At 29.6% G+C, this 26,003-nt stretch overlaps 3 protein-coding genes across 5 annotated transcripts; 1 reads left to right on the forward strand and 2 right to left on the reverse strand.

Annotated features, from left to right (window-relative positions):
- Positions 1-7,889: 7,889 nt before the first annotated feature.
- Positions 7,890-10,027, forward strand: LOC111298577 (uncharacterized). Its single transcript, XM_022893303.2, has one exon. The coding sequence runs from the start codon at positions 8,304-8,306 to the stop codon at positions 9,558-9,560; it is 1,257 nt and encodes a 418-aa protein (XP_022749038.1). The 5' UTR covers positions 7,890-8,303; the 3' UTR covers positions 9,561-10,027.
- An 8,141-nt stretch (positions 10,028-18,168) lies between these two features.
- On the reverse strand, positions 18,169-21,891 carry LOC111292900 (eukaryotic translation initiation factor 2 subunit gamma-like). 3 transcript variants are annotated; one of them, XM_022885529.2, is made up of 9 exons: positions 21,790-21,891; positions 21,156-21,302; positions 20,957-21,018; positions 20,672-20,784; positions 20,482-20,584; positions 20,066-20,293; positions 19,760-19,978; positions 19,168-19,428; positions 18,169-18,799 (listed from the first exon to the last, which is right to left on the reverse strand). In XM_022885529.2, the coding sequence occupies exons 2-9, from the start codon at positions 21,259-21,261 to the stop codon at positions 18,497-18,499; spliced, it is 1,395 nt and encodes a 464-aa protein (XP_022741264.1). In that variant the 5' UTR covers positions 21,262-21,302; positions 21,790-21,891; the 3' UTR covers positions 18,169-18,496. The 3 variants fall into 3 exon arrangements, with proteins under 3 accessions (XP_022741264.1, XP_022741272.1, XP_022741287.1); XM_022885537.2 differs by having other exon boundaries at positions 21,156-21,287; positions 21,790-21,865; XM_022885552.2 differs by lacking the exons at positions 20,957-21,018; positions 21,156-21,302 and having other exon boundaries at positions 21,790-21,811.
- Positions 21,892-22,745: 854 nt separating this feature from the next.
- On the reverse strand, positions 22,746-25,624 carry LOC111292920 (UDP-glucuronic acid decarboxylase 2-like). Its single transcript, XM_022885562.2, has 6 exons — positions 24,935-25,624; positions 24,684-24,831; positions 24,110-24,189; positions 23,835-23,993; positions 23,485-23,577; positions 22,746-23,088 (listed from the first exon to the last, which is right to left on the reverse strand). Exons 1-6 carry the CDS (start codon positions 25,544-25,546, stop codon positions 22,873-22,875), a joined length of 1,308 nt encoding a protein of 435 aa, XP_022741297.1. The 5' UTR covers positions 25,547-25,624; the 3' UTR covers positions 22,746-22,872.
- Between the last annotated feature and the right edge of the window lie 379 nt (positions 25,625-26,003).

Below are 26,003 nucleotides of genomic sequence, written 5' to 3' on the forward strand. Positions count from 1 at the left end.
TATTGCTGGCTCTGCTTTGGCAAATGAAATGAAGACAGGATGTGATGCCATTCAGGCAATTTAAAGTTTTTAAAATATAAAACACATTCATAGATAAGGCAAATATTAATGTCAGCACATAAGAAAGGCACAAAGAATAACATGAAATTATAAACATGGAGTATAACTTTAGAAATATCTACTTATCAATATCTAATGTTGAACTTTAGATATTATATTTGTAGTTACAAGCCACCAAATCCTAGAAATAATCACCGAAGGCCTAGTCGGTGTAGTCAGTCTGGACACTAGGTCCATAAACAGTGCAACTACCCAGCTCTTACGTTTCTTTGGGGTTATTGGTAGGACTACCGATCCAACCCAAATAATCGAATCAATTCAACTCGATTTTATAAGATTAATTTTTTTTTAATCGAGTTTTAAATTGGGTTAAATTATTTTTTTTAATCGAATTTTGAGTTAGGTTAAATTTTTTTTTTTTTTTAAATCAAAATCGGGTTAGGATCAAGTTTTTAAGTAAACTCATCCTCGATATAATATATATAATATTTTTTATTATTTATTTAATTACATATATTAATATATTTATATTTATATTAATAAAATAATATTTAATATTAAAAAATATTTTATTAATTTGAAATTGAATTTAATTACGATTTTATATATATGCAAGTCAAGTTGAATTTAAATATCAAATCGAATTTGGATATTAGGTACATAAAATCGATTTGAGTCGGGGTGAGTAAAACCCACCACAACCCGATTCGTTGCCTTCTTTAATTATTGGTCTAATTTTTTTTTTATATGATGCTAAAACGAAAAAGAATTAAAAATATTACAATTTGAATCTTAAATCTATAAAATGCCATAAAAAATATTATCTAAATTAATCAAATTAAATTTTAGATTCAACTCTTACTTTATTTAAAATTTATTTTATTGATATATTTGTTATTTTTATTTGTTATTATTTTTTAAAAAAAATAGATAAAATAAAAAATTAAAGTTTAGGGTTTTTTCTCTTGAATTTTTTTTCCTTAAGTACAAAATATCATAAAACTAAGTCTTTGTTTTGTTTGGATTCGATAAATATTTTCATTTATTCAAAAATTTTCATCTTATCCTAATGTTTAGACTACGATTTTTTTTATAAAAAAGTTTTCATTCTTTTTATGGTGCTTTGATGTTGTTGCTCACCTGTCCATGCAAATAAACAAATTATTTCATTATTAAATTTTAAAAAAATAAAATTGCATTTACAAACACATTGTGGTGCCCCAAAAGTATGGAATATGCCCTGGTTCCCCTCTTTCAGTCCCTAAATATAAAAATATATATGACTATTTTAAACCCTAATTTTTTTTCTTGTCCCTATCTGCCAATATTAATTAATTATTACTAGCTAGGCACCCTATTAAACCCTACGCAAAACTGGCACAAAAGCACAACGATAAATACGTAAGTTAACAGAGTTTTGGATGAATAATTTATAAATATATTTGATTTTTATTCATTTATATTTATTTATTAAATTTAATAAATAATTTTAAATATTATTTATTTATTTATTTATATTCATAAATAAATTTATTCACGATTCATTTAAAGTTCGTTTGTTTGTTATTCGTTTATTATTTGTTTATAATAATATTAATAAAATTACGTTTTATTTTTTATTTTAATTTTATTTTAAAATTTAGTTATATTTATTTGAGTTCGTTTAAAGTTTATTTGTTTAAATTTATTTGATTATAATTTATTTATTATTCATAAATTATTTTATGTTCATGAATATATTCATTAAATGTTCACAAATTAATTCATTTAATTAAATTAAATTAATGTGAATAAAACACAACTAATTTATTATTTAAACAAATGAATATGAACAAATAAAATAATTTTTTTATCGAACATAAATCGAATATAAACAATTTTATAAATAAATAAATAAATATAAATATACATTCATTTATTTATATTTGATTCATTTACAATCTTACACAAAGATAATAATCCAAATCAAATAGATCCATTAAAATATTTTAATAATCAAAGATTTAACACTTATGGCTTTGCTATATAGTTGAACCTTTCACACTTGTCCATAGCTCAATCACTCTCTATATATTATTTAATATTTATATGTTCTCGCTTTGTTTTTATTTTTTTTCCTTTTTGCCTTATTTTAAGTAATGATTTGTTGTCTCAATTTCATGCTTTTTTTTTTACTTAAAATTATTAAAATTTATTTTTTGTCATCTTAACAATAATTTACACGATTATTGATACTTTCATGCTTGATGATGAAATATTGAATTTGGTAATATTATTATTTAAATTCATAAAATTATAAGTTTGTCAACATTATTTTTTTCGTTTTCAATTTTTTAATTTAATGATTAAAAAGCTTTAAAAAAAAAAAAGAGTTGTTTGAGTTTATTGTATACGAACATGATATATTAAGAAAGATAGAAGCATTGAATTTATATGTGAGTTTGCTGTTTAATTATATTATAATTTATTTTAATTATTAATTGATTATTTTATAATATATTATATATGAACGTAATAGAGTTCTTTTATACTTGTAATTAAAAAAAAAAAGTAAATTCAAGTTAACCTAATCATGTAGAAAATTTAAATTTCTTCGATTGAAAATTTTAAAACAAAATTTATATATTCATTGTAAATAAAAATTTTATGATTATAATTAAATCATCATATCAAAATTTCGTGATAATTTTCATGAAATCGAGCTTGTGGAATCAAAATTCCTTCAAGGAAAATAAAATGGCATGAAGGGAAGTTGATATGAATCCAAAGAAGAAAGGACAAAGGGATGAATTGGTTAAGATGGCAAGGAAGTGGGCACAAGTAATCATATCGAATGGCTAAAGGAGTAATGATATGATCAGACAGAGACGATCAAGTAAAATCTAGGGATGCCAATAAATTTTTGATTTAGGGAAAAAATAGGTTTGAAATTTTTTTGTATTAGAGTTTAATTGAATTTTATTTTAAATTTATTTAATTATATATTGGTTGGTTAGTTTGTTTGATTATTTAATTTAATAAGAATGTAATTATTTTTTGAAGTAAGGGATTTTTAGGTTTTGTGAATCAGAGGTGAGAAAAAAATTGAAAAAATTAAAAATAAATTTTAAAAGTAGTATTATTAAATTTGGATATTAAATGTATATGTTAGGTTTTGATTGGATTTTGGATTAGAATTTGAAAAATTAAAAAAAAAAAAACTGAATATAATTATATATATTTTAAATTTTTATAAAATAAAAATAATTATTTTATATCAAATTTATTTAAATATATTAAAAATCATATAAAATAATATATAAAAAATTGCATTTACAAAACCAATGAATCGAATAAGTAGAATTTGACTTGGATCAAATTTTAAAAATTTATAATTTTATATATTATCCGAAAAAATTGAATTGAATCTAATTTGAATTGAATTATTATCATCTCTATTGTAAACATCTTTTTTCTAGATCAATATAAAAAAATTTATTTATATCAAATTTAATGAATTTATAACAAAAATATCTTTTTATAATTTTTTAACAGGTTTGAACTCAAATATTAAAAAAAAAGAAAAAGAGGAAATTGATTTTGGCGCTTGAGACAACATCCATCAATAATGAAAATGAAATACTTTGAATATGATTGTAATTTAAAAAAAAAAAAAAAATGTAAAAGGAGAGATGGAGAAGATTCACAATTGAGTTAGGCAGCCATGGAGTTCAATCATGTGGCAATGGAAATGTAGTATGAAAAAGACAAGAAAATACCAAAAGCAAAAGAGACCCTTACCCTCTTTTTGCTTCCATTTTTGCTTCCATTGATAAAAGCAAAAATCCAACCAACTAAATTATGTGTACTCTTTCTTACTTTAGCTACATATTTTCAGCCCTTCACAGCCTCACATGAGACAAAAACAGTGGATCTCCATGTGCCTCTTCATCCATTGGCACATAAATTTCAATCAAGGTTAACCTAACCATTACCTTCCCCTTAAGATTTATATCATTATTGATTTATCACTCACAATAATAACACAATTTTATTTTGAAATATAGACATAAAATTTTAGATTTAAACTTACTTCACAAATTTGGATGAACTACCCCTATAAACTCTTCTAGCATAGAACTAATATCTAGATTATCTCTTTTTGATACTATGTAACTAGTGTGAAACCAGATATACAGACACTAATCCTAAGATTGACTACTTCAATGGCAACTTTTTTCATGGTCGGAGGAGAAATTACCAAACGTATAGCATTACCTCACACTCGATACCAATGGTGTTAATAGTTCGTATGTTTGTTTAAGTTCGGTTCAATATTTTAAGTTTTAAACTTTTTACAAACTTGATTGAAATTGAAAAAATAAAATTTAAACTCATTTATTAAATTTAATTTATATCATAAAAAATTAATTTTTTTTAAATAAAATATAAAAATTTACATATACATTTATATAATTATAATGCTTTAATTATATATTTTATTCGAGCCAAGCTCAACTTTTAATTTTTTTATTCAAAATTCAATTCAAAATTTAGATGAATTTAAAAATTATGCATAAATTCTTTTAATAAATTTTAATTTTTTTATTTAAATTCTTTCAAAACGAACTTTCAAACCTAAATAAAATAATTCTATCCTTGAACATATATAATGTAACAATACTCATTCATTTATATTCTTTTGTCTATAATATTTATTTCAACTCATAACTTTACGTTAGTTTTTGTTGCATTAAATGCGTGACAATAAAACCAGCTTTATAGGTAGCATTAAACATTTCCACTATTAATTGTTTTTTTATGTTTTTTGAAAATTAAAGTAGATAAATTATTTAAATCTCTTATATCAAAGTAAGATATATTATATCTAAAAATTTAAAATAAATAATTATAAGTCGTACATTCGAAATTACTCTAATAAATAATCATCGATTCGAACTCAAAATCTTTTTATCAAATAAGACAAACTTAATGAATTAAACTAACTATTTGTTAATTTTTTATTATTAATTATAGACGCAATATGCAATTAATTACCCCCTTTGTGTTGTTTAATGGTATCTTTAATAATTAATTTCGTACTATTCATCGTATGGATTCGGATTTTTGTGAAATTATTATCGAATCTTTCCGTCCATAACAAAATCTTAACTCATAATAAATAGATATATAATTTATTTTAAATATTTTAATGAGATAAATTTAATTTTTTATTAAAAATATGATGTCAATTGTAATTTTGTATAAAGATGTACAAAAAAACCCCTAGTTCATCCATATCTATATGGTGTCATTTTGTATCATAATCTTTGAGAAAAATGAGCATTGAAGATATTTTATTTATCAGTATGGAGTTTCCGGGTTTTTTTTTTTTTTATATATATGTTTTTTGAATTGATTCAATTAGATTTTTTAAAATTGAATTTAGCGAATTCATAAAAATTTATTTTCTTACAATCTTTTAATCTTTCAATGAATTTAAATCTAAACAAAAAAATATTTTTTTATCACTTAAACCATCCAATCATTCATAATATTAAAGATTAAGGTGTCTAATATTAGAGGTTGGGCAAAAATAAAACATGGGATCTACCAATGTTTTAAAGATTGTGCATGAATCCATCCAGCAAAAGAACCATATGCATCTTTAATTACACTGATTTTCTCACCAGTTCTGAGGCATTTCTAATGGCGTGAACTGAATAAATGAAAGCATGAAAACCCCAGTCAGATAGGTCAATTTTCCTTCTTTTAAATTCGTGGAAGTAATTGATTCATACATTTTGGCATAAAGTTGTTTGAATTTCATAATAAATTCTGCATAGTTTACAGATAAGGACTTCCACCATCAAAATTCTGTTCAACTAATGAATGGAGTTATTGAAGAAGACGTCGTTTGGTCTGTACAGCCTCTCAGGGCCAGGGGTTATTGTGGGCCTTGCTTTGCTTTGGAACAGGCATAACCAAATACCGACCACAATTTTCTTTGAAACAGGTTTTAAGACCCTCATTTTCGATTTAACTCGCTCTGATTATTTTTATTTTTTTATTTTAATTCAATCAAATCATTTTTAATTTTAATTTTGATTTTGATTTAATATGATAATTTTTATTTTTTTTAATTGACTCAATTCAATCATTTTTATCTTTAATTTTAATTCAATTTAATTTCTTTCATATTTAACTTTAATTTAAATTCAAACATTTTTATGTTTTACCTTAATTCAATTGATTACTCTCATTTTTAATCTTAACTTTGTTAGATTACTTTCATTTTTAACCTTAATTCAATTTGATCATCATTATTTTCGATCTTGATTTAATTTAATCACTTTTATTTTTTATCTAAATTTAATTTGATTATTTTTATGTTCAACTTTAACTCAAATCGATCAACTTACTTTGGACATCTCACCGTAGTTTTCTTTGGAACAAGTTTTAAAGGTAAAACATTGTGTTCTTTCCTTGTGGATTTCATTTGATACATTAACATTTTATGTGCTACAAACAAGAGATGTGAAGTTTAAAAACTTCAGTGAATGTGATAATTTCTACTATTATAAAATATGAATCCATCATTCCATAGGTGACCAATGATATAATAATTGAAATAAGCATAATTTGTTAAACCTTGAATGGATGATCAAAAATAAAAATCACATCAATTTTTTTTTTTTTTTGATTTGATAAGGGGGACAAAACCCTACAACAAGAGGGAGATGAGAGGTTGGCATTTGAATTCTAATCTTGATGTCTTCTTAAGCTTTATTTAATCATTAAATCAAAAAACTAAAGATTATATCAATTTTTATGTTAGATATAAAAGGTAAATGCTTTTATTTGGATCGTTTTTTATTTCGTATTTTTAAAAGTTTTTCTTAAACATTTTAAAAAATAAAAAATAAAAATAAAATTTTATCTACACATACCAAAATTTTTTTAAACATATATTTTTCAATAAAATCAATAAATTCCTTGACGCTTCTTATATATTATAAATGAATAAAAAATTCAATTGCATTCGAATTTATTTGAAGTAAGTATTTCTGTGTAGAATTTGTAGCTGTAGTAATTAAGTACTAATTTTTAACGGTCCAATCAACCTCTATACTTGTTGGAATTCAAATATTAAGACACTGATCACTACATAGAGGCGAGCGACTGTTAAAAGAAGTAATAAACTTGATGACCGGTAGCTTTGAGATCAGAGACAAAAGAAGCCAAATAGTGTAATCCAATAGCAGAAAGAAGGAATCTATTATCTAATATCTATGCAAGAGAGATTCGAAGCATTTTCTTCTTCTAATTCTTCTAACATAAAAAAGTGGGCAATCCCAAACAAAGGACTTGAGAAATAATAAAAAAAAAAAAAAAACTCCAGAGCTAACCTGGAGTAAGGAAAAAACCTGGTAAAAAATTTTAATTTTTAAATTTAAAATTAATTCAAAATAAAAATAATGATATCTAAACTTATTTGATTAAATTTATTTAATAAAAATAAATTTAATTATTATATTTAATTTTAAATTTAATTATGTGTTTGTATTTAAATTTAAACTCATATTAATATATATAAATAAAATAATATATTTTTAATTAAAATAATAAAAATATATTAAAATTTAAAATTTTAATTACATTCATAAATTACTCTAAATAAATATTTAAATACTTAAATTTAATTTTTTTAATAAATCAAATTATTAAAATTCGAACTCAGTTCGAAGATAATAAATCAGATTTGAATTTTGTTCTCAATGTATCTTACAATATTAATATGTAATTGACGTCTCTAGTTCAGAACGGAATACGTGCAAAGAGGAAAGAGGGGGCTTAGGGGGAGAGAGAGAGAGTGCTGTGTTTGTAGATTCTTGTGCCGGTGCTTTGACGCAAAAAGTATAGGGTTTAGCCTGTCTTTGTTATACACTTTATTTCTTTATTTAATGTATTGGTAAGGCCAGTCTTGCACGTGCTCCTGGGGACTCTCCCCCTTTCACCCCCTCTTTACTTCAATGCCATTTTTTCCCACTCAATTACACTTTCTGACGCTCTGCTTCCCTTAATTTTGTTTGCATCTTCCCTTCCCATCTCTTTCCTTTTCACTCTCTTAGCAGGAAAAAAGTAAGCGACTTGGGAAGAAAAACGCATGTCTTTGATATGAAAAGAGAGCAATAACAATAACAAGGAAAAGATTCGTAGGTTGGAGAATCTCAAGAGATATTATTGCTTTGGAAGATAGCAACATGATGGAAGGAATCAAAGGGAGAGGAAGAGTTGGTGTTGGTGAAGAAGATATGGGAGACGGTATGCTGTGCAGTGATCATCCATATAGAAATAACGCTGGCGGGATCTGTGCATTTTGCCTTCAGGAAAAGCTAGGGAAGTTGGTTTCTTCTTCTTTTCCTTTACCTATTCGTGGGTCATCCTCATCTTCTTCCTCTCCTTCTTTTAGATCTGATACTGGCGTCGTTGCTGCTAGTTGTGGCAATGGTGTTGTCGATACTTCTTCTTCTTCATCTCTTTCTCTCTCTCTGTCTGTTCGTCCCACGACAACAAAAAGTAGGAACGATAGTGGCAATAATAGTCATTATCAAGAATATCATACAAGGCGGGCCAGGATCCCCTTCCTTTTGGCAAAGAAGAAGAAGAAGATCGTGGTGGCGTTATCAGATCATCATCATGCTGCTGCTGCTGATATCGTTTTTAAGAGAAGCAAGTCGACTACAACTCCAAGGAGAGGCCGGTTCTTGGATGCTTCTGTTGATGATGCTGAGGACTTTAGCCCCAGAAGGAGAGGTGGTTTCTGGTCATTTCTTTATCTTTCTGCCAAGTCCCATAGTACCAGAAAGCTAGATAAGATTGCTTCTGTAGCAGCACAGGCAGCAGCAGTAACAACATCAACAGCAACACCAGCAGCAGTAGGAGCTGCAGCCACTGGTTCTGTTGTGAATCCAAAGGAGAAATGCTTGGGATCATCATTGTCCAGGAAGGGAGGCATTGTAGTAGTGGAGGATGATGATAGTCCTAATAGTCAAGCCACTCCTGCATCATCATTTGAGCGCAAGGTTTCAAGATCTAGATCTGTTGGTTGTGGAAGCAGGAGTTTCTCTGGTGATTTCTTTGAAAGAATCTCAACTGGGTTTGGGGATTGCACTCTCAGGAGAGTGGAGTCACAAAGGGAAGGCAAACCAAAAGTTGCTGCCTCATCATCTGCAATGAAAGAAAGGGTCAAGTGTGGTGGCATTTTTGGTGGTTTCATCATGACCTCTTCTTCATCATCCTCATCCTCGTCTTCTTACTGGGTATCCACTTCAGCTGAGGATGTTAATGGGAAATCAACGGCTGGAACTCTTGTTCATGGGAGGAGTAAGAGTTGGAGTTGGGCTTTTGCCAGTCCCATGAGAGCCTTCAGCAAGGCTTCTTCTGGTAAGAGAGATACCATCATTAGAGAATCAAACAACGAGAACACAACTTCCAACCTGGCTGCATTTCCTTGTTAGCTGTTAGAGGCTAAAGAGAAGAACTTTGAGGGCTCTTGATTTCGGTTAATACACATTACATTTAGTTACCTGTTTATTTCTGTGTTTATGATCTTTCTTGGACTCTATTCCATTAGTAATGTAACACTAGTTTCTTTTTTTTTATTGTTTCTATATATCTGCAAATAATTCCGTTCTACAAAGTTGCTGGTCCTGTTGGTTGGCTGAGATTAGCACTGAATTTGGAGTACTATTATCCAAAACTCTGAGTTTGGCAAAGTGGAAACTGGTTCGAGGAGGAGAAGATTTGTTTGACTAGTATTATAATTATGATCTGTTCACTTTGTGATCTGAAGAAGTTTTCTGTTAAAAAAAAAAAATTTGTTTTCTTTAATCTTTGTAGTGTTTATTTCTAGGTTGCACCTTACTAATGGCAAAGAAATGTGGATTTCAATATTCTGTAACAAGTTTTCCTCCGATCACATGCATACACATGTTTGTTGGTCTTAGACACCACTGGAAACATCTACTACAAAACATATTTATTGCCTAGCTAATGCTAATCAGACCAGTAGCCCCCATGTTAACAACCACCATGACTGTTTGAGCCATTATTGGCTCATCCGAAGTCTTCCATACTTGTTTGGGTATAATCCCTTCTTCGGGTATCTTAAAAGACATTTAATAAGGCTTTATACTAAACAGAAAATTAATATTTTTCCAACTGCTTCAACTTCTGTGTTTCCTACTAGGGTTATCAGTTAGCAGCTTGGGGTTGGGGCATGCAGTCATACTGCTATTGAAGAGATCTAATGCAAACAAAATCTGCAAAATGTAAATGAAGACTGCAAAACTTTGATAGGAGAATTCAGGTTCACTGGAAAGAGAGTTAACAAGAGAAAAGCATGACATAACATTTCATCAATCTACTGAACTCCATCCCTCATGCTCTCTCTTGGGTCCCCTCCTGCCAAACTGAAACACTCATTAAATGACTTCACATTCAAGGAAACTCGACAGGATAAAAGAGAGAGTTGAGTGCAATATCACATCATCAGCTACTAGGGTAAAATTTTTGTAATGACAAAGAAATATTGGAGGAGTTAACTTTGTCAAATTTAAATAAATTATATTTACTACCAGATAAATTAAGATCCAGGTGAAACTTTGGTGGCTCCAATTTATGTTTTGATAATGTAGGGAGAGGAAAAAAAATCCGGGGAAGCCATGACAAGACACAAACTTGAGATGAAGTACAGGATTGAAAGGAGCATGAGCAAAAGCCTGCTTCTGCTGGCCAGGGATACTGTTACTGGAGCTGAAACATTAATTTTGTGGACCACAGGACATGAACTTTTGCACTTTTTAATCCACCAAGACATGGGAAATTTTCCTCGTGCTTGGTAACGTAGATGCTTGGTTGGGATATTATCAAGTAAAGATACTCGCTGCTAGCTTTAGAGGTCATTGGGAAGGTGCAAAACTCAAAAAGGCTCTTCATGCCTAGTGCTGAAATTTTATTTTCATGTATCTTTTTCAATCCCCATCCCTTCCCTCATCTTAACCTTGTTATTCAGCTGGACATCATCATCATCGGTACCATTGATTAATTTGTGAGTACTAAATGCCAAACAAATTTACTTATATTCATGGAATTCCAACAAATTTTGCATGCTCAAAAACATATTTGAGTTGAATTAGAGTTTATGTTTTATATAATTATCTTTAGAGGAGAAGATTCAAATAAAAGTATTCATAATTCGATTTTAATTGAATTAATTGATCAAATCAATTTAATTCAATTAATCAATTGATCAAAATTTAAATATAAAATAAAAAATATAAAAAATAAATCATTTTATTTCATAAATTGTTAAATTTTTTAACATAATATTTAGGTATTTGAATATTTTATTAGATAATTTTATTTAGTTTGTTTAAAATATAAGAAATTAAAAGTTTAAATAATAATTTAACTTAAATAAATTTATTATTTGGTTAATCGAAAAAATTAATTAAATCGATCAAAATAAATTCGATCAGTTAATTTTTGAAATTAATAATTTCAATTAGATTAATGAAAATAAAATAATATAATTCAATTAATTTAATTTTGAATAACTCAATTTGAAATTAATCGAACCGATCGAATAAACACCTTATATTCAAAAAATTTAAACATGCAATTCTATTTTCTATTTCGTATTGTCGGCTCTTTTATAAAAAAAATGTTTTAATTTTGCAAGTTAGAGCAATTAAATTTGTCCTTATAATATGACACATATTAAATTTTGTTGATAGTTTAAAATATGGTGCATCTCACATTTGATAGAAAGATTTAATTATTGATCAATAAAAATAATTTTGTATTAATTTTATTTATATTTTAAATAATTATATTTGAATAGAAACAATTATCATATGACAAATGGTTATAACTATTTGAATATAAATAAATTATTATTCATAAAGCTCATGATTTTATAAAATGTTATAACCATCTGAATAGAAGTTTATATCTGTTCATTCATTATAAATAAATATTTCAATATAACCTTTTTTATTACTTTTAATTGGAGAGTTTAAGGATTTGTTGTATTCTAAAGACATAATTACTTTTAAAAAAGTGTTATTCACACCTCAAAGTAAATCTTTTCTATTATTCCTCATCTCGTATTTATTTTTTCTAACAATTCAAAAGCAATTATGAAAATTTTATGTTTCACACAAGAAAGATACAAAGAGAAAAATTGTCATGATTTAGAGATCAATATTATAGGAAGCTCAAGGTGTCAAAGGATTAATGTTTCTATGAACCAAAATGCTAATTTTTATAAAGATCTTCATTAGAGGTATATGTTTTATTTTTTGCATAATTACTGGTAAAAATATTGATTGAATGAGATAAACATGATAACAATTTATTTCATTAGTGTGTAAAATCAAAATATAATATGCAAAACATTGATTACATTACATAAGTTTATGGATATATTGAAATTGACCCCACAATTGGGTTTAATGAATTGTATTATATTTATTTAAAAAATCGATACTTATAAAGATTGAGATGAGAAATAACCTGAAAACATAAAAGAGAAAGACATGAATTGATCTACAATCAAAAGAATTATTACTTGTTATCAAGTAACGAATTAAATTGGGTCCCAATAGAATAACCGATTATTTAATTGTCATATCTTTGTTACACATTGAGCAGACAAATTGTCCCATGGTTTTTATGAAAAACAATTAGAAATGGGTAAAGAAATTTACCATGAAAATTTAACTGTAGTGGAGAATATATGCAAAAAATAAGATTTGGCTGCAAGATTAGTTTTATTTTTAAATTATGACACCAAAATTAAGATAATAAATTGAGTCAAACTATTTGTGTAGTTCTATATTTGTTAGTCGTTTATAAATCAAAGGTTGATATATATATTTTAAATTTATTATTGGTTCAAAATTTGACTAGTGTTCAATTTTTGTGAAAACCAATTAAATTAAATTGATATATGTGAATAATTATTATTAAGATATGCTGTTTCATGGATTAATTAGTGGATAATAAACCAAATAATGATTATTATCAGAAACATAGTAGTGTGACATGTCTTTTGCCTTTTAGGTGTATTATACTATAAGTGATTTTATAAAATAAAATTTTATTGTGAACAATCACATAAAAAATTGTCAAAGAGTTAATCAATGGTTAAAAAAAATATTGTTACTTTTCGCATATGGGATTTTGATTAAACGAAAAGACATACCATTAAAAAATATATATATTGTTACTAGCATTTTGAAGGATGCTCATCAATGTCTAATTAGGTATGTTTATAAATTAGAAAAGAATATGCAAATTTAATGTTTTAAAGGCACCAATACATGCATGTGTTTAATTTCATTTTGTGATGGTATGGAGAACATTGGTACAGTTTGCCATATATTACAAAAATGAACTGAATGGGATGAAAATTTATTTCTTATACATATAAGAAAGATATGGACTATGAAGATAGAATACCATCATCCAATTAATACATAATTGGTTAAAAACAATAAAGGTATTTTTACTTCTTGTATCGAAAAAAATGACCTTTTGTAGGCTATTAAAATGAAAAGTGAACAAAATTTTGAGGTTTTCAATAGTTTCATGACTATGGCAAGAATGTGACTGGTTATATACCATATTAACATATGAGCTTAGATAATAATATTTGTTTGTGAAAGCCGTAAGCCTTAGAATTAGCCAATCAATGATTTAAACAATACAAATTCATCATGAATTTTTGCATGAAATATGAGTAGTCATTATATTATAATTATTGTTTATACTATTTTATGAAAATGATTTTTTGGATTCATGTTTCATGTTTCATGTTTCATTACTTGCATTGATATGGTGATCTAGATATGAACATATTAGTTGCAAAATGATTGTGAAAGTATTTAAAATTAGAGTTAAATATACTATAGACTCTTATTGTATATATGCATATTAGTCCTATGAGTAAAGTTTAAATTTATTATATATCCAAAATTTTTTTAACTAATTAAATGTGGTAAATAACAGAGATATATAGGCTATACAATGGTGGAGAAATAAAGTTTTTATAAAATTTTGAAATCAAGTTTAGAGGTTTCAATAATCATGAACTTGAAATTGACCATTAGGCAATTATTATATTCATTGAAAACTCATGATAACATTTGAGATAGTTGATTTTCACTAAAAGCTATCATTATAAATGAAATAATTTTAATAGTCAAATCTACATGATTTGTATGTATGAGGTGGATTATTATGATTGGCTTCGAATAACCATAAGCCAAAAATGGTGCCATAATCTTGATCATGTTACGGTAATTTTTGTTATGTATATGGTTTGCTTCGTGGATTGTAAAATGATTTATCATATATGGTTTTATATAGTGAAAATTTTGAAGTATATTTACTTTGAAAGCCATGAGTGATTCAAAAATCTTGTAAATTTGAAAACTTTTATAATAGCAAAAAGAATGCTATTTGATCCATTTCAATGATGAAAATGGTTTTGTTAAAATTATTAATAGTGTCCATGATGGAATAGATTCATATAAATATTTATGAATTGACATAAAAGTCTTAAAAAGATATTATAGAAGCATGATTATATGTGAAACTGCTTATTGATATAAACTCTTATATTGAATCAAAATATAAAAGTTTTGAAACTTTTATTGAAATATTCAGATATCAGCTAATTATCTTTCATTAAGGGTGAGTTTGGAGGTCTTCTACTTAAAAAAAATCAAATAGTGAAAAGATAAATGAAATGACAATTTGATTAAGTATATATGATATCTTGATAATTGAGTGAGATATTCTTTAATAAAAGAATGCATACTTGCATATAGTGGAAGTGATAATAATCAAAAGAAATAAAAATTACCACTATAGTATTGTAAGATTTTAGTATAATTTTATGAGCAAATTATACAAACTAATAAGTTTAAACACTTATTAAAGTCATAAAAAGGTCTTTAAAAATCTTAAAAGGACTAAAATCATTTGGCTTATTCATTGACTTTATCCAATTATACTATAAGTATAATTACATTAAAAATGTATAAAAGTATGAAAATATGATGGCTGAAATTAATAAATATAGAGTTGTGGCCACAATCAAAACTAACTATTTCTTAAAATGATAAGAATGAGGCAACAATGTCTGGAGCATATAAATGATATACAAAATAAAAAATTTGGATATATTAGCATAAAGTAATTATATTAGAGATTCAATCTCAAGTGTAAGTAATTACCATAAAAAAAAATTGAATTCCAAAATATTTGGTTAGTAGTATTACAAGTAGAATTGATTTAAATCCTTACTATTAGAGATCGATAATGAAAATCCAACTTTGAATTAGTAACCTCTAATTTTAAAGTTTAATGGGTAAAAACAAATTATTTTTATGTATCTGTTAAACACTAGTAAAATTCATTCAAATTTTAGAAACTAGTATGATCCATTGCATGAGAAAGATGAGTTTTTATACTCTTAATAGAGTTTTAAATGTCTAAAGCAATGGAGACATAATGAAAACTCTACCTATATAAATATAAAAGTGGTGTCACTTCAACAAGAAAAATTGGAGTCTTTCTTATAAATGTTTATAAATAGGACAAGCACATGACCATAATATTGTTAAAAGCAGTTATAAACCTCTAACAGAAGAATAAATAAGTATATATGTGTTATATTTTCAATTCTAACACTAGGAGTTGAGGTTTAATCTACGGATCCCATCAACTTTATTAAAATTCTAAGATATATATACTAATTGAAGGTTTAAATTGAGAGATACTTTCTTGTATTCATAATATTTATTTATGTAAAAGGTAAAAATTAAGCACCAATATTTCAAACTAGTGGAGGATTGTTGGTAGTTTAGAATATAGTGCATCCTACATTGGATAGAAAGATTTAATTATTAATGAATAAAATTAATTTTTGTATGAATTTTATTTATATTTTAAATAATTATATTTGAGCAGAAACAATTATCAATGACAAATGGTCATAACTATTTGAATAAAAATAAATTATTATTAATAAAACTCATAATTATATAAAATGTCATAACCATATGAATAGAAGTTTATGTTTGTTCATTCATTATAAATAAATCTTTCAATATAACAATTTTTATTATTTCTGATTGAAGAGTTTGAGACTTTATTATATCCTAAAGACATAATTCCCTTTAAAAAAGTATTCTTTACGTCTCAAAGCTAAAATTCTATTATATTATTCCTCTTTTTTTATTTATTTTTTCTAACAAATTTTAGAAACAACTTTAAAAATATAACAATAAAATTCGAAATTGACTCGTAAATATAACAACAAATTTGGTCTTAATTCCATATATTTATATTAACAAAAACATGCATTATGACGTGGGATCTACAAGTTGGTGTATCGAAAGACATGCTGATGGCAAGATACGTTTGTAATCATACGTAAGAACAATGGATAAATAAGAGGGAGTTTGGAGTTTTGTTTTTCAATCAGGAATCTGGTTTGCCGTAGTATGTTTTCATTGAGATTTTAATTCAATCATGTGTATCCTTTGTGGGGTTACACATGAACAAATTAGTCATTGCCATTATTGTGAAAAACAACTCATCAGACTTTCCATATCAAAGAGCTATTCATCTTAGTATTTCAATCTTATCTACAAATTAAACAACATGAAATTGGTGGATTTAACTTGTTTTAAGTGCTTATATTACCATACAATTTGCTTTGGAAACTGTTTTTTTTTTCTTTTTTATTTTGATAAATTTGTAATTCATTCATCTAAGCTAGCAGTGACATGCTATAAAAAACAACAATTCATGTGCGTCACAAAGGTCTTTATTAATAACAATCGCTGAAATCCTATTAAGCCCATGCAATCTAGTTCTAATAGCATACTTGATTCGATCCATCACTTGCGTTGAGGTTTCTGCCATTTGCTTAACCAGTCGATTTTTCCTTTCTCTCCATATCATATGTACGCATCTTTTGGTGGAATTCACACAAGAAAATGAGTGGCTAACGAACTTAATCATTGTTCAGATTGGGCCATATAGTTAATGATTTTTTTGCATCTTTCCACTTCCATCTTCGTCTGTGGAAGTCCATCATGAAACCAAAAACCATGAATTATTTGATTGTTGAAGAATGATAGATGAGAATGGAGATAACAAGTAGCTTCCATTCAAGAAGTTAGAAATAGTAATGAATTTGAAACGTGACTACACGCCTAATAAAAAATATTCCTCCATTCCAAAAGCATCATGCCAAAGCCTAAAGTTACTCGTATATATTTTACCAAAGCATCAATATCCATTTTGACGATCTTAAAAGCACACTTTCTCAAATTACTATGATGTATTTAAGATTTTATTGTTCTCAAACGCTTCAAACAAGATGAACTCTAATGAACAATTAAAAAAAACCCCTTCTACTTACAGTATAAAGAGAGCTTGATCAACAGGAGTAGTCTACTAGATAATCAAGTTCAGTAAAATAGAGAAGGAAAGAAGGAAGTTAGAAAGAAGATGAAGGAGGGACAAGAGGGGCTTGGATGATGAAGTACACAAATGTAAAACGACATGAAAAAAGCTGCTTCGTGGTCGTGGTGGTGGCCATGGGTACATTACATACATTGTTAAGTAATAATGGTTCGACACATTAACCTTTGGACCCATTGGGGACATCATGTTCTTTAACCCCAATAAAGGTTTTAGTCTTTTAGATTAGATTTTCTTCGGTGTTGGTCAAATACCCAATAAGGCTTACGTCTATACGGGTTTCATTGGTCAATATCCAATTGGATTCGAATTCGGATTTGGGTTCAGAATCTAATTCATAATTAGATTGGAATGTACTGAAAGTGAATTTTAATATACAAAATACCACTAAATCCGGATGAAAAGAAATCGAATTATATAATTTAACTTAACTGTTCTGGCCCAATTTCAACAACATTTATTGTTTCATTTACTAAGTTTCGGCCCATCCTCTTGGAATAGTTTTTCATAGACAAAAAATCGGATAGGCGTATACGGCTTCGTGAAGACGAACAAAAGTTTCGGGCAAAAATCTTCTCAACTCTAATTTCAACATTGTCTGCCAACAACAAAGCCTGGTAAAAATTCCATGTTTCCGGATAGTTCAAAAGACTTCCAGAGGGCCAAAAAAAAAAAAAGGCAGAGCTCAAAATGTAATGCAAGGAACAATCAAGTTCGAAGATCGGACATACACAGTGATAAAGACTACCCAAACAATGTTTTCTTCTCCACCTGACAAAAATATTACCGAGATATTGTCTGCCTTCCCACATTTCAACAAAAAATCGTTGCTTCAGCCTTTATTTTTACTGATGTTTTTGCTTTCTGTCTATCTGTCTATCGGTAATCAAACAGGGCAGGGTGGAACCTCAAGGGTAGTGCCGGCTTGAATTTGGCCCCATCCTATTAGACGCCAGTGCTTCTCAACACGCCGACTTAGTGCAATCTTCTCTCCCTTGCTGGTGCACACAGGGGATGTGAGTTGCAGCTTTGCCAAATCATTCTTTACAGCTATGACTCGAGCCCCGGTTGACATAGACCCAATATTCAACATTAGGATTTCTCCCCTGGCCAGCTTTGACACCTTCCCCTGCCTCTCTGAGCCCTTTGTCCTAACACCAAGAAGCCTTCGAAGAAGGAAGAAGTTTACCTGCATAATTAGAAAAGACAGCAGTCAGCATTTACTCTTCATTTTTGTTATCAGGCAACAATTTCTATGATAATTCACCATGGCAGCAGCCACTGACAACAACCAACAGAATAACCATCAGCACTTTGCAAACCAAACCCATCTCCTTCTTAGAAAAGAAAATGAGAGGGAGAATATGCATGCCTCATTCAATTTGAAATTAAAATATATGTTGAACAAATACAAAATTGATTTCACTGCTATGACTTCCCAACCTATAAAGCAAGGAAGAAAGAGATAAACTAGAAAACCATCTTGCACTCGCTTAACATAAGCCACATAGTAAGCAAACTAAATGTGGCTCCCTACTAGAAAAATTCAGCACCTACCTCAAGCTCAACAAAAACTTCTGGGAGTGACCCAACCTCTCCTAGGACTTGACCCACCAACCTATCAGCACGTGTCAAAGTTGGGTCCATAGTTGTTCCAACACCAATTAGACCTCCTGGAACAGCAAATTGTAGCTCATTTTGTTCGGCATACAGTGAGACTATTCTGGAATATATGGGTGTGCATTTGATGTTCCCATTTTCATCCTTAACAACAATCCCAGGACGAACTTCAATATATTGGTTCAACTTCAAAACACCCTGAAATGAACAAATATTAACAAAATAATGATGACTACAAAACAAAGCTATATAAGCTCACTATAATTCCATTCTCTAGCAACTACAAAAAGATAGAAGTTAATTATTTTGTAAATTTGATAAATGGATGCTATTTCTTGGACTGTCAATTACTTAACAGAAAATAGACCTTAACACTGTTACAGACAAGCATGAAACAAGCAAGAATGTATGGAAAGTCTCCAGTGTTTAGTAAGTAAAAATGTGCAACAACTGAAAATAAGAAGCACCTGTAGCATCCAGCATTCATCTCCAATAAAGACTAACAAGTACATCCTAAATAAAAACATACCCTGAGTATACTTCCACCAGCAACACCACCTTTAATCTCATCAACCTCAAACCCGGGCTTATTGACATCAAATGATCTGATGACAATCATGTTAGGTGGTGAGACGAAGTTTCTCTCTGGAATGGGGATCTTCTTAACAATGTACTCACACACAACATCAATATTATATTTTAGCTGTGCAGAAATTGGTACCACTGGTGTACCATCAGCAACAGTACCCTGCAATGAATTAATTTTTAGCCAAAAGAATCAGAAGAAAAACAAAAATGAAACATCCATCTACATTTGTAAAACAAAAAGGGTAACCTGAATAAATTTCTGAATTGCTTCATGCTGGTTGATGGCTACATTCTCTTGAATAAGATCAACCTTGTTTTGAAGAATTATAATATGCTGGAGTCGCATAATTTCAACAGCCGCTAGATGCTCAGAAGTTTGAGGTTGTGGACAGCTTTCATTGGCAGCTATGAGAAGTAATGCACCATCCATAATTGCCGCTCCATTAAGCATGGTAGCCATGAGAATATCATGACCCTGATGGAAACATCCAAGATAAAAAATAAATTCATATATGACAAAATAGAAGACTTTTATGATATCTGAAAAGCAATATGCTTAATCCCTTTTATAGCACTGAAACAAGAGTGAGTGAGAAAGTGAGAGAGTGAGAAAACATAAAACTTAACCTCCTTATCTCCAAAGAGTAGCACTTAGGACCTTACCGGGCAATCTACAAAAGATACATGTCTCAACAACTTCATCCTGCTGTTTTCAAAGCCAGGGACATCACAAAGAGGATTATCCTCCTTTCCGCTTCCGTATGCCCTACAAATACAATTTCAGATCACACTTGCAGTTTTTATTAATACTCATGAAATTCGCTAAGAAAACAATTTCTAGATATCAACCTACTTGTAGCACATAGGACGAGGGCACTGTTCATCTTCACATTTGTATATCTTTGCATTTGCATATCCAAGTTTGATAGTAATATTACGCTCCAACTCGTTCTTAAAACGAACAGTCTGCAGAAAAAGCATAAAGCACACAAGGCACAATGAGTTACATTTGCTAGACTCCACAATTCAAAAGCAAAACTAGTCACCATACAAAAGGCACAAAATCCTAAGCAGACTCTCCAAAGGTAATTTCTCATATCCTAGTTGGGTATCACTGACTAAAAATAAGCTAAACCACCTGCACTCCAGATATTGCTTTCACAACTGTTGACTTCCCATGTGCCACATGCCCTATGGTGCCTGATAAGTTGAAATGCAAATCAAAGTTTTGATCAATAAAGCCAGGAGCAACAACTAGGAGTTAAATTAACCATAACATTTGCACCATAATGATACATTGTACAAGTAGTTTGATCACAACAGAGTTTGAACATTACCAATATTTATAGTAGCCTGGCGAGATATAACTTCGGGAGAGAGTGGATGCAACTTAGTTACATCCAGTTTACTTAAGTCTTGCTCCATCAAACCTTTTCTTGACATTTTGGATGCTATTAATAAAGGTCTTTCTACTTCAATAAGAACTGCAATTAGAGCATATCCCAAAAAGGAAATAATTTCACTTAACGTAGTAGCAAAACAGTTTCCAAATATAATAATCTAACAATAAAGCAAAGAACATCCGATAAACCCTAATAATCAAACTGACATCCAATAAATCACAGAAAAGAAACATCCAAGCTCGGTTCCAGCAACCTATGAAGCACAGACACGACACAGAGCATAGTCAAATAAAAGAGAGAAATGTTGGATTTGAAAGAGAAGAAGGATAATTTTGGTAAAGAAAAGAACTCTGATTGCTTACACCTAATTCACTGCCCAAAAACCCTAATTACAGTATACCCCCAATGCTCGATTTTAAGTTCGCTTAAGCTTCAACCTTAAAAGACAAAAAAAAAAAAAAATCTCCGAAAAATAGAGAAATGATAGAGAATTTGAACAAACACAGAGAAAATTTATTATTTAAAAAAAGATAAAATCAGCAGAAAAAATAGAAAATAATGAAAGAACCTGATCGGTGGACAGAGTTGGGTGAGGCGTTTGCTTCTTCGGCAGAAGTAGAGCTGTCCCTCGGGAGGGTAACGTTTATTCGAAATGAATGAGCTTGGCAGGCAAGGGTATTTGGTTGGGTTGGGTTGGGTTGGGTTAGAGGGCTGGGTAGGATTGGGTTTGGGTTTCGTTTGTTGAAGAAGTCAAAGCCCATCTTACTTGTTTTTTCCTTCCAACATCTTTTTTTATTTTTGATCTCCCAAATTTTACAAAAGAGATTTTTTTTTTTTTAATTATATTTAATGTGTTGTTGGATATTATATATTATCAGTAAATCGAATGATATTATTTTATTAATCAAATTAATCAAATTATGTCATAATAATTTTTTAAAAAAATATTATAATTTTATGATTTACTTTCAATGTATTAAACGTAAACTTTTTATTTAATATTTTCTAACTTTTAGCATAAATTAAGAAATCATTTCATCAAAGATTTTATTAATAAGTTCATACAGTTTTAAAATTTAAATTTAATACTTATAAACATTTTATTCTCAAATTACGGACACTTATAATTTTTTCTCTTATCTATGGAATAAGATATTTTTTTATAAAAAATTTATTTAAATAGGTACTATATGATAATTGAAATAATGAATAACTCATTATTTTGTAAGCAATTCATCAGATTGGGTAACATTCTTTTTACATTCATCAATGAACTACAAAATAAAAAAATTTCAAAATTATTAATTGTGTTTTTATTTTTATTTTTTTTTCATATTTGAAACTATAGGATTTAAACCTTAATTATCGAAATTAAAAGTTCAACATTGAAGAAATGTTTAATTAGTTGGCAATTCCAAACTTCAAAGGCTAAGACAATAAAATATATGAGTTGCCCTTAAATTTAACAGAATGAGAAGCAAAGGATCAAGCAAAAATTGGATTGCTCTATTAATTCTCAGGAAAAAACTAAAAAAATATCCCTGGAAGGAGGAAGGGTTTGCTTCAGCTGCAGCCAATTTATTATTCCATTAAGGATTTAAAACAGGGCTCTCTGATTAATAGCTATTATCCAATTTTTTTTTCTCAAAAATTATTCAGTGGTTGCACCACCTGTTTTCTGGTCATCAAAGATTCTTTGCCTGAAATCTGAGACCATGAGAGGAAGTCCTTTGCGGAGGGACACTGTTGGCTCCCAACCAAGCAGCTGTTTAGCCTTTGAAATGTCAGGTTTTCGCTTGTGTGGATCATCCTCTGTGTTTGGCCTGAATTCTATCTTTGCATTTAGATCAATTGTTTCCTGTACCACCTGCATCAACCAGGACGCAAATTTACTCTTCTTTGCTCACCCAGCACTTCCTATTTTATGTTGAATTTTATATATGTAATCTGATGAACTGAAAAACAAAAAGAACTTGGATCCACCAAAAAGATTCATAGGATCCTTGTGACATGAAGCTTGCAATCGACAATATACATGCTATCATCTGTGAGATATTTGTCGGATACGGATACTTGAAAAAAGAAGTCAATTTTGTTTGGATTCTGAAAAAATAGCTTTATTCTTTGATTCTTGATCATCATTCTTCACCCAAAGGGGATTGGATTGCTGGAAAACTAGTTTAAATTTACACATTAGTTTTAAAAGAAACTCATTCAAGTATAATATAGTCCAGGAATGATGGGAAGAAGCACCGCAATTTACCTCAGCAAGTTCAAGCATGGTGAATTCACCAGGGTTTCCAAGATTGAAAGGACCCACATGATCGCGTTCCATCAACCGGATTAGACCCTCCACCTGTGTAATATACAACAGAACATTTCTTATCAGAGTCTTATTTTCACCATTAATATTTAAGTTTATAATCTTATGACCTGGAAATCTCTGTGAGATTCAATACCAATCAAATAGAAGTGGCCAGGAACAGAAAAGAGGAAAAAGAAAATCCATCTTATGACCATGCAAATGATCTAAGTGACCAACATTCCTTAATGCCTTGATGGAAACAGGATACTGAAAATTAACCCATGATAAATAGATCAGATAAAGTTTACCAGGTCTGAAACATATTGGAAACTCCTGGTTTGCTTTCCATCACCATAGACAGTCAATGGCTCTTTCCTTAATGCCTGGGCCACAAAATTGCTGACAACTCGACCATCATCGATGCACATACGTGGTCCGTAAGTGTTAAAAATCCGGGCAATCCTCACCTGATGAATGAACAGTTTACAGATTACTGTGTTTCCTTCCATACAACTTTTAGGGAATATGAAGCAAGCTAGAACAGTGAAAATGAATGATGAAATGCAAGCAAAAATAACATAACCTCTATGCCAAGGCCTCTATGATAGTCCATTGTCAAGGTCTCTGCCGTACGTTTGCCCTCATCGTAGCAACTCCTTACACCTATAGGCGTATCAAAACGTGTTAATAAAGCATTCAAAACAACACAAATGTTCCAGCCAATATGCCACATTCTGGAGGTGTTTCACTTCATGTTTAGAGTTCTCTGTCACGATTTTGTAGAAACAAATTCCACCATCAATAATATTTCGAGGATCATAAGTCTGTCATTAAACAATTATAGCAATTCATAAATACAAGGCTCATAAATTTTCTGTTTCTTCGTATATGTATTTGATGTTCTGTCAGTGTATAGATTTTATATATTATTAGGTAATATGATATTATCTGATTCAATTACAGTATATAAAATTTATACACTAACATATATATATTTATATATATAGATATGCCGGACATGTATGGGATTAGGGAACTTTGGAACAACTTAAATCATATGAATGTAATTGCGAGGGGCTTTCATTAGTAGGAGAGGAGATGAAAAGCGTGAGTGACGTGCAATGTAAAGAGGTATAGAGCAGCCATTGAACACTAACCAATGGGATTGACATTGCCCCAATAAGTCTCAACCTGGGGATGCTGCAGAGGATCACCATAGACCTCGCTGGTGCTTGTTAGCAAGAATCGGGCACCAACTCTTTTTGCAAGTCCTAGCATGTTCAATGTCCCTACCACATTGGTCTTGTGGATACATAGCCCAAAATCAAATCAAGGATTCCAAATTACACATGCAGACAGACAGACAGACAGAGAAAGAAGGAAGATACAGAGAAAAAAAAAAGGATATAATGGTCTTGACAGGATTGAACTTGTAATGAACAGGGGAAGCAGGGCAAGCCAAATGATAAATCTGATCAACTTCCAAGAGGATTGGTTGAACAACATCATGCCTGATGAGCTCAAACCTAGGATTACCAAAATGGTGCACCAAATTCTCTTTCCTTCCTGTAAAGAAGTTATCAACCACGATCACACTATCGCCTCTTCCGATCAGTCGGTCCACAAGGTGGCTTCCCACAAACCCAGCTCCACCGGTAACAACAATCCTCAAGTTCTTCCTTTTCACTCCCAATGGCACCTTGCCAGCAACATTATTGCGTCGAAACGCTTCAGGGTATGCTTCATAGAGTACTCTCCGAGTCACATAAGAGGATTCGGATGCCAAAATATGGTCTGAAATTATACCATGACTCGGTTCTTGTGATGGTGATATAGGGAAAGTGTGGAAAAAGAGTGCAGCAATGACGATACCGACAAGAACAAAGATAAAACGCTGCTTCTGAAGCATGTAACGATATGAGGTTGTCGTATTTCTGACAAGGTTTGAAGTTTTATTTCGTGAAGTGAGAGCTGGTTGTGTTGGGGTTGTTTGGTTTCTATAAATCAGTTCGGATGTCATTTTTGCGATGGGAGTGTTGGAGAAAAATGTTTAATAGTTATTTTCTTAGAGAAAATGGCCTGAGAGAGCTTTGATTTTGGAAAATTTTGAATGTTTCTAAAGTAGGAAACGAGAGTTACAAGGAGAGAGTGAGCATTTGTTACAAGTGACCGGTACAGTAGGGTTAATGCATGGAATTGCCCTGTATAATCGCTCTGAGGCTTGTCACTTGTGGTCGATGCAGCTTTTATGATTTTTTTTTTCGGATTAATAATGCATTTTCATCTCTAATAAAAACACTGATGATTTTAGCACTGATCATTGATTTCCTAAAAATTACTCCTATCATAAAATTTTGATGTGACTTAATCACAGATTCAAATTTTCAATAAGAACCAGACTTTTCATGTTCAGATAAAAAAGGAGAGATCTTCCCCTGTTTCTTTTCACGTGAAATTTTTACATTTCTTGAACCGCC

The sequence above is a fragment of the Durio zibethinus genome, chromosome 16 (genome assembly GCF_047325235.1).
Source record: "Durio zibethinus cultivar Kanyao isolate XHJ-2024 chromosome 16, ASM4732523v1, whole genome shotgun sequence".
In the NCBI taxonomy this organism is placed as follows: Eukaryota; Viridiplantae; Streptophyta; class Magnoliopsida; order Malvales; family Malvaceae; genus Durio; species Durio zibethinus.

Bases quoted from the DNA above. Each gene is read 5' to 3' on its own strand.
- LOC111292900 (XM_022885529.2), bottom strand. From the start codon at position 21,261: ATGTCAAGAAAAGGTTTGATGGAGCAAGACTTAAGTAAACTGGATGTA. The intron at 21,019-21,155 runs GTAATGTTCAAA...TCAACTTATCAG, and splicing joins CCAGGCTACTATAAATATTG to GCACCATAGGGCATGTGGCA. The intron at 18,800-19,167 runs GTAGGTGCTGAA...CTAATTATGCAG, and splicing joins AAGTTTTTGTTGAGCTTGAG to GTAAACTTCTTCCTTCTTCG.
- LOC111292920 (XM_022885562.2), bottom strand. From the start codon at position 25,546: ATGACATCCGAACTGATTTATAGAAACCAAACAACCCCAACACAACCA. The intron at 24,190-24,683 runs GTTAGTGTTCAA...ATACGCCTATAG, and splicing joins GGGCAATGTCAATCCCATTG to GTGTAAGGAGTTGCTACGAT. The intron at 23,578-23,834 runs GTAAACTTTATC...TATATTACACAG, and splicing joins TCCAATATGTTTCAGACCTG to GTGGAGGGTCTAATCCGGTT.
- LOC111298577 (XM_022893303.2), top strand. From the start codon at position 8,304: ATGATGGAAGGAATCAAAGGGAGAGGAAGAGTTGGTGTTGGTGAAGAA.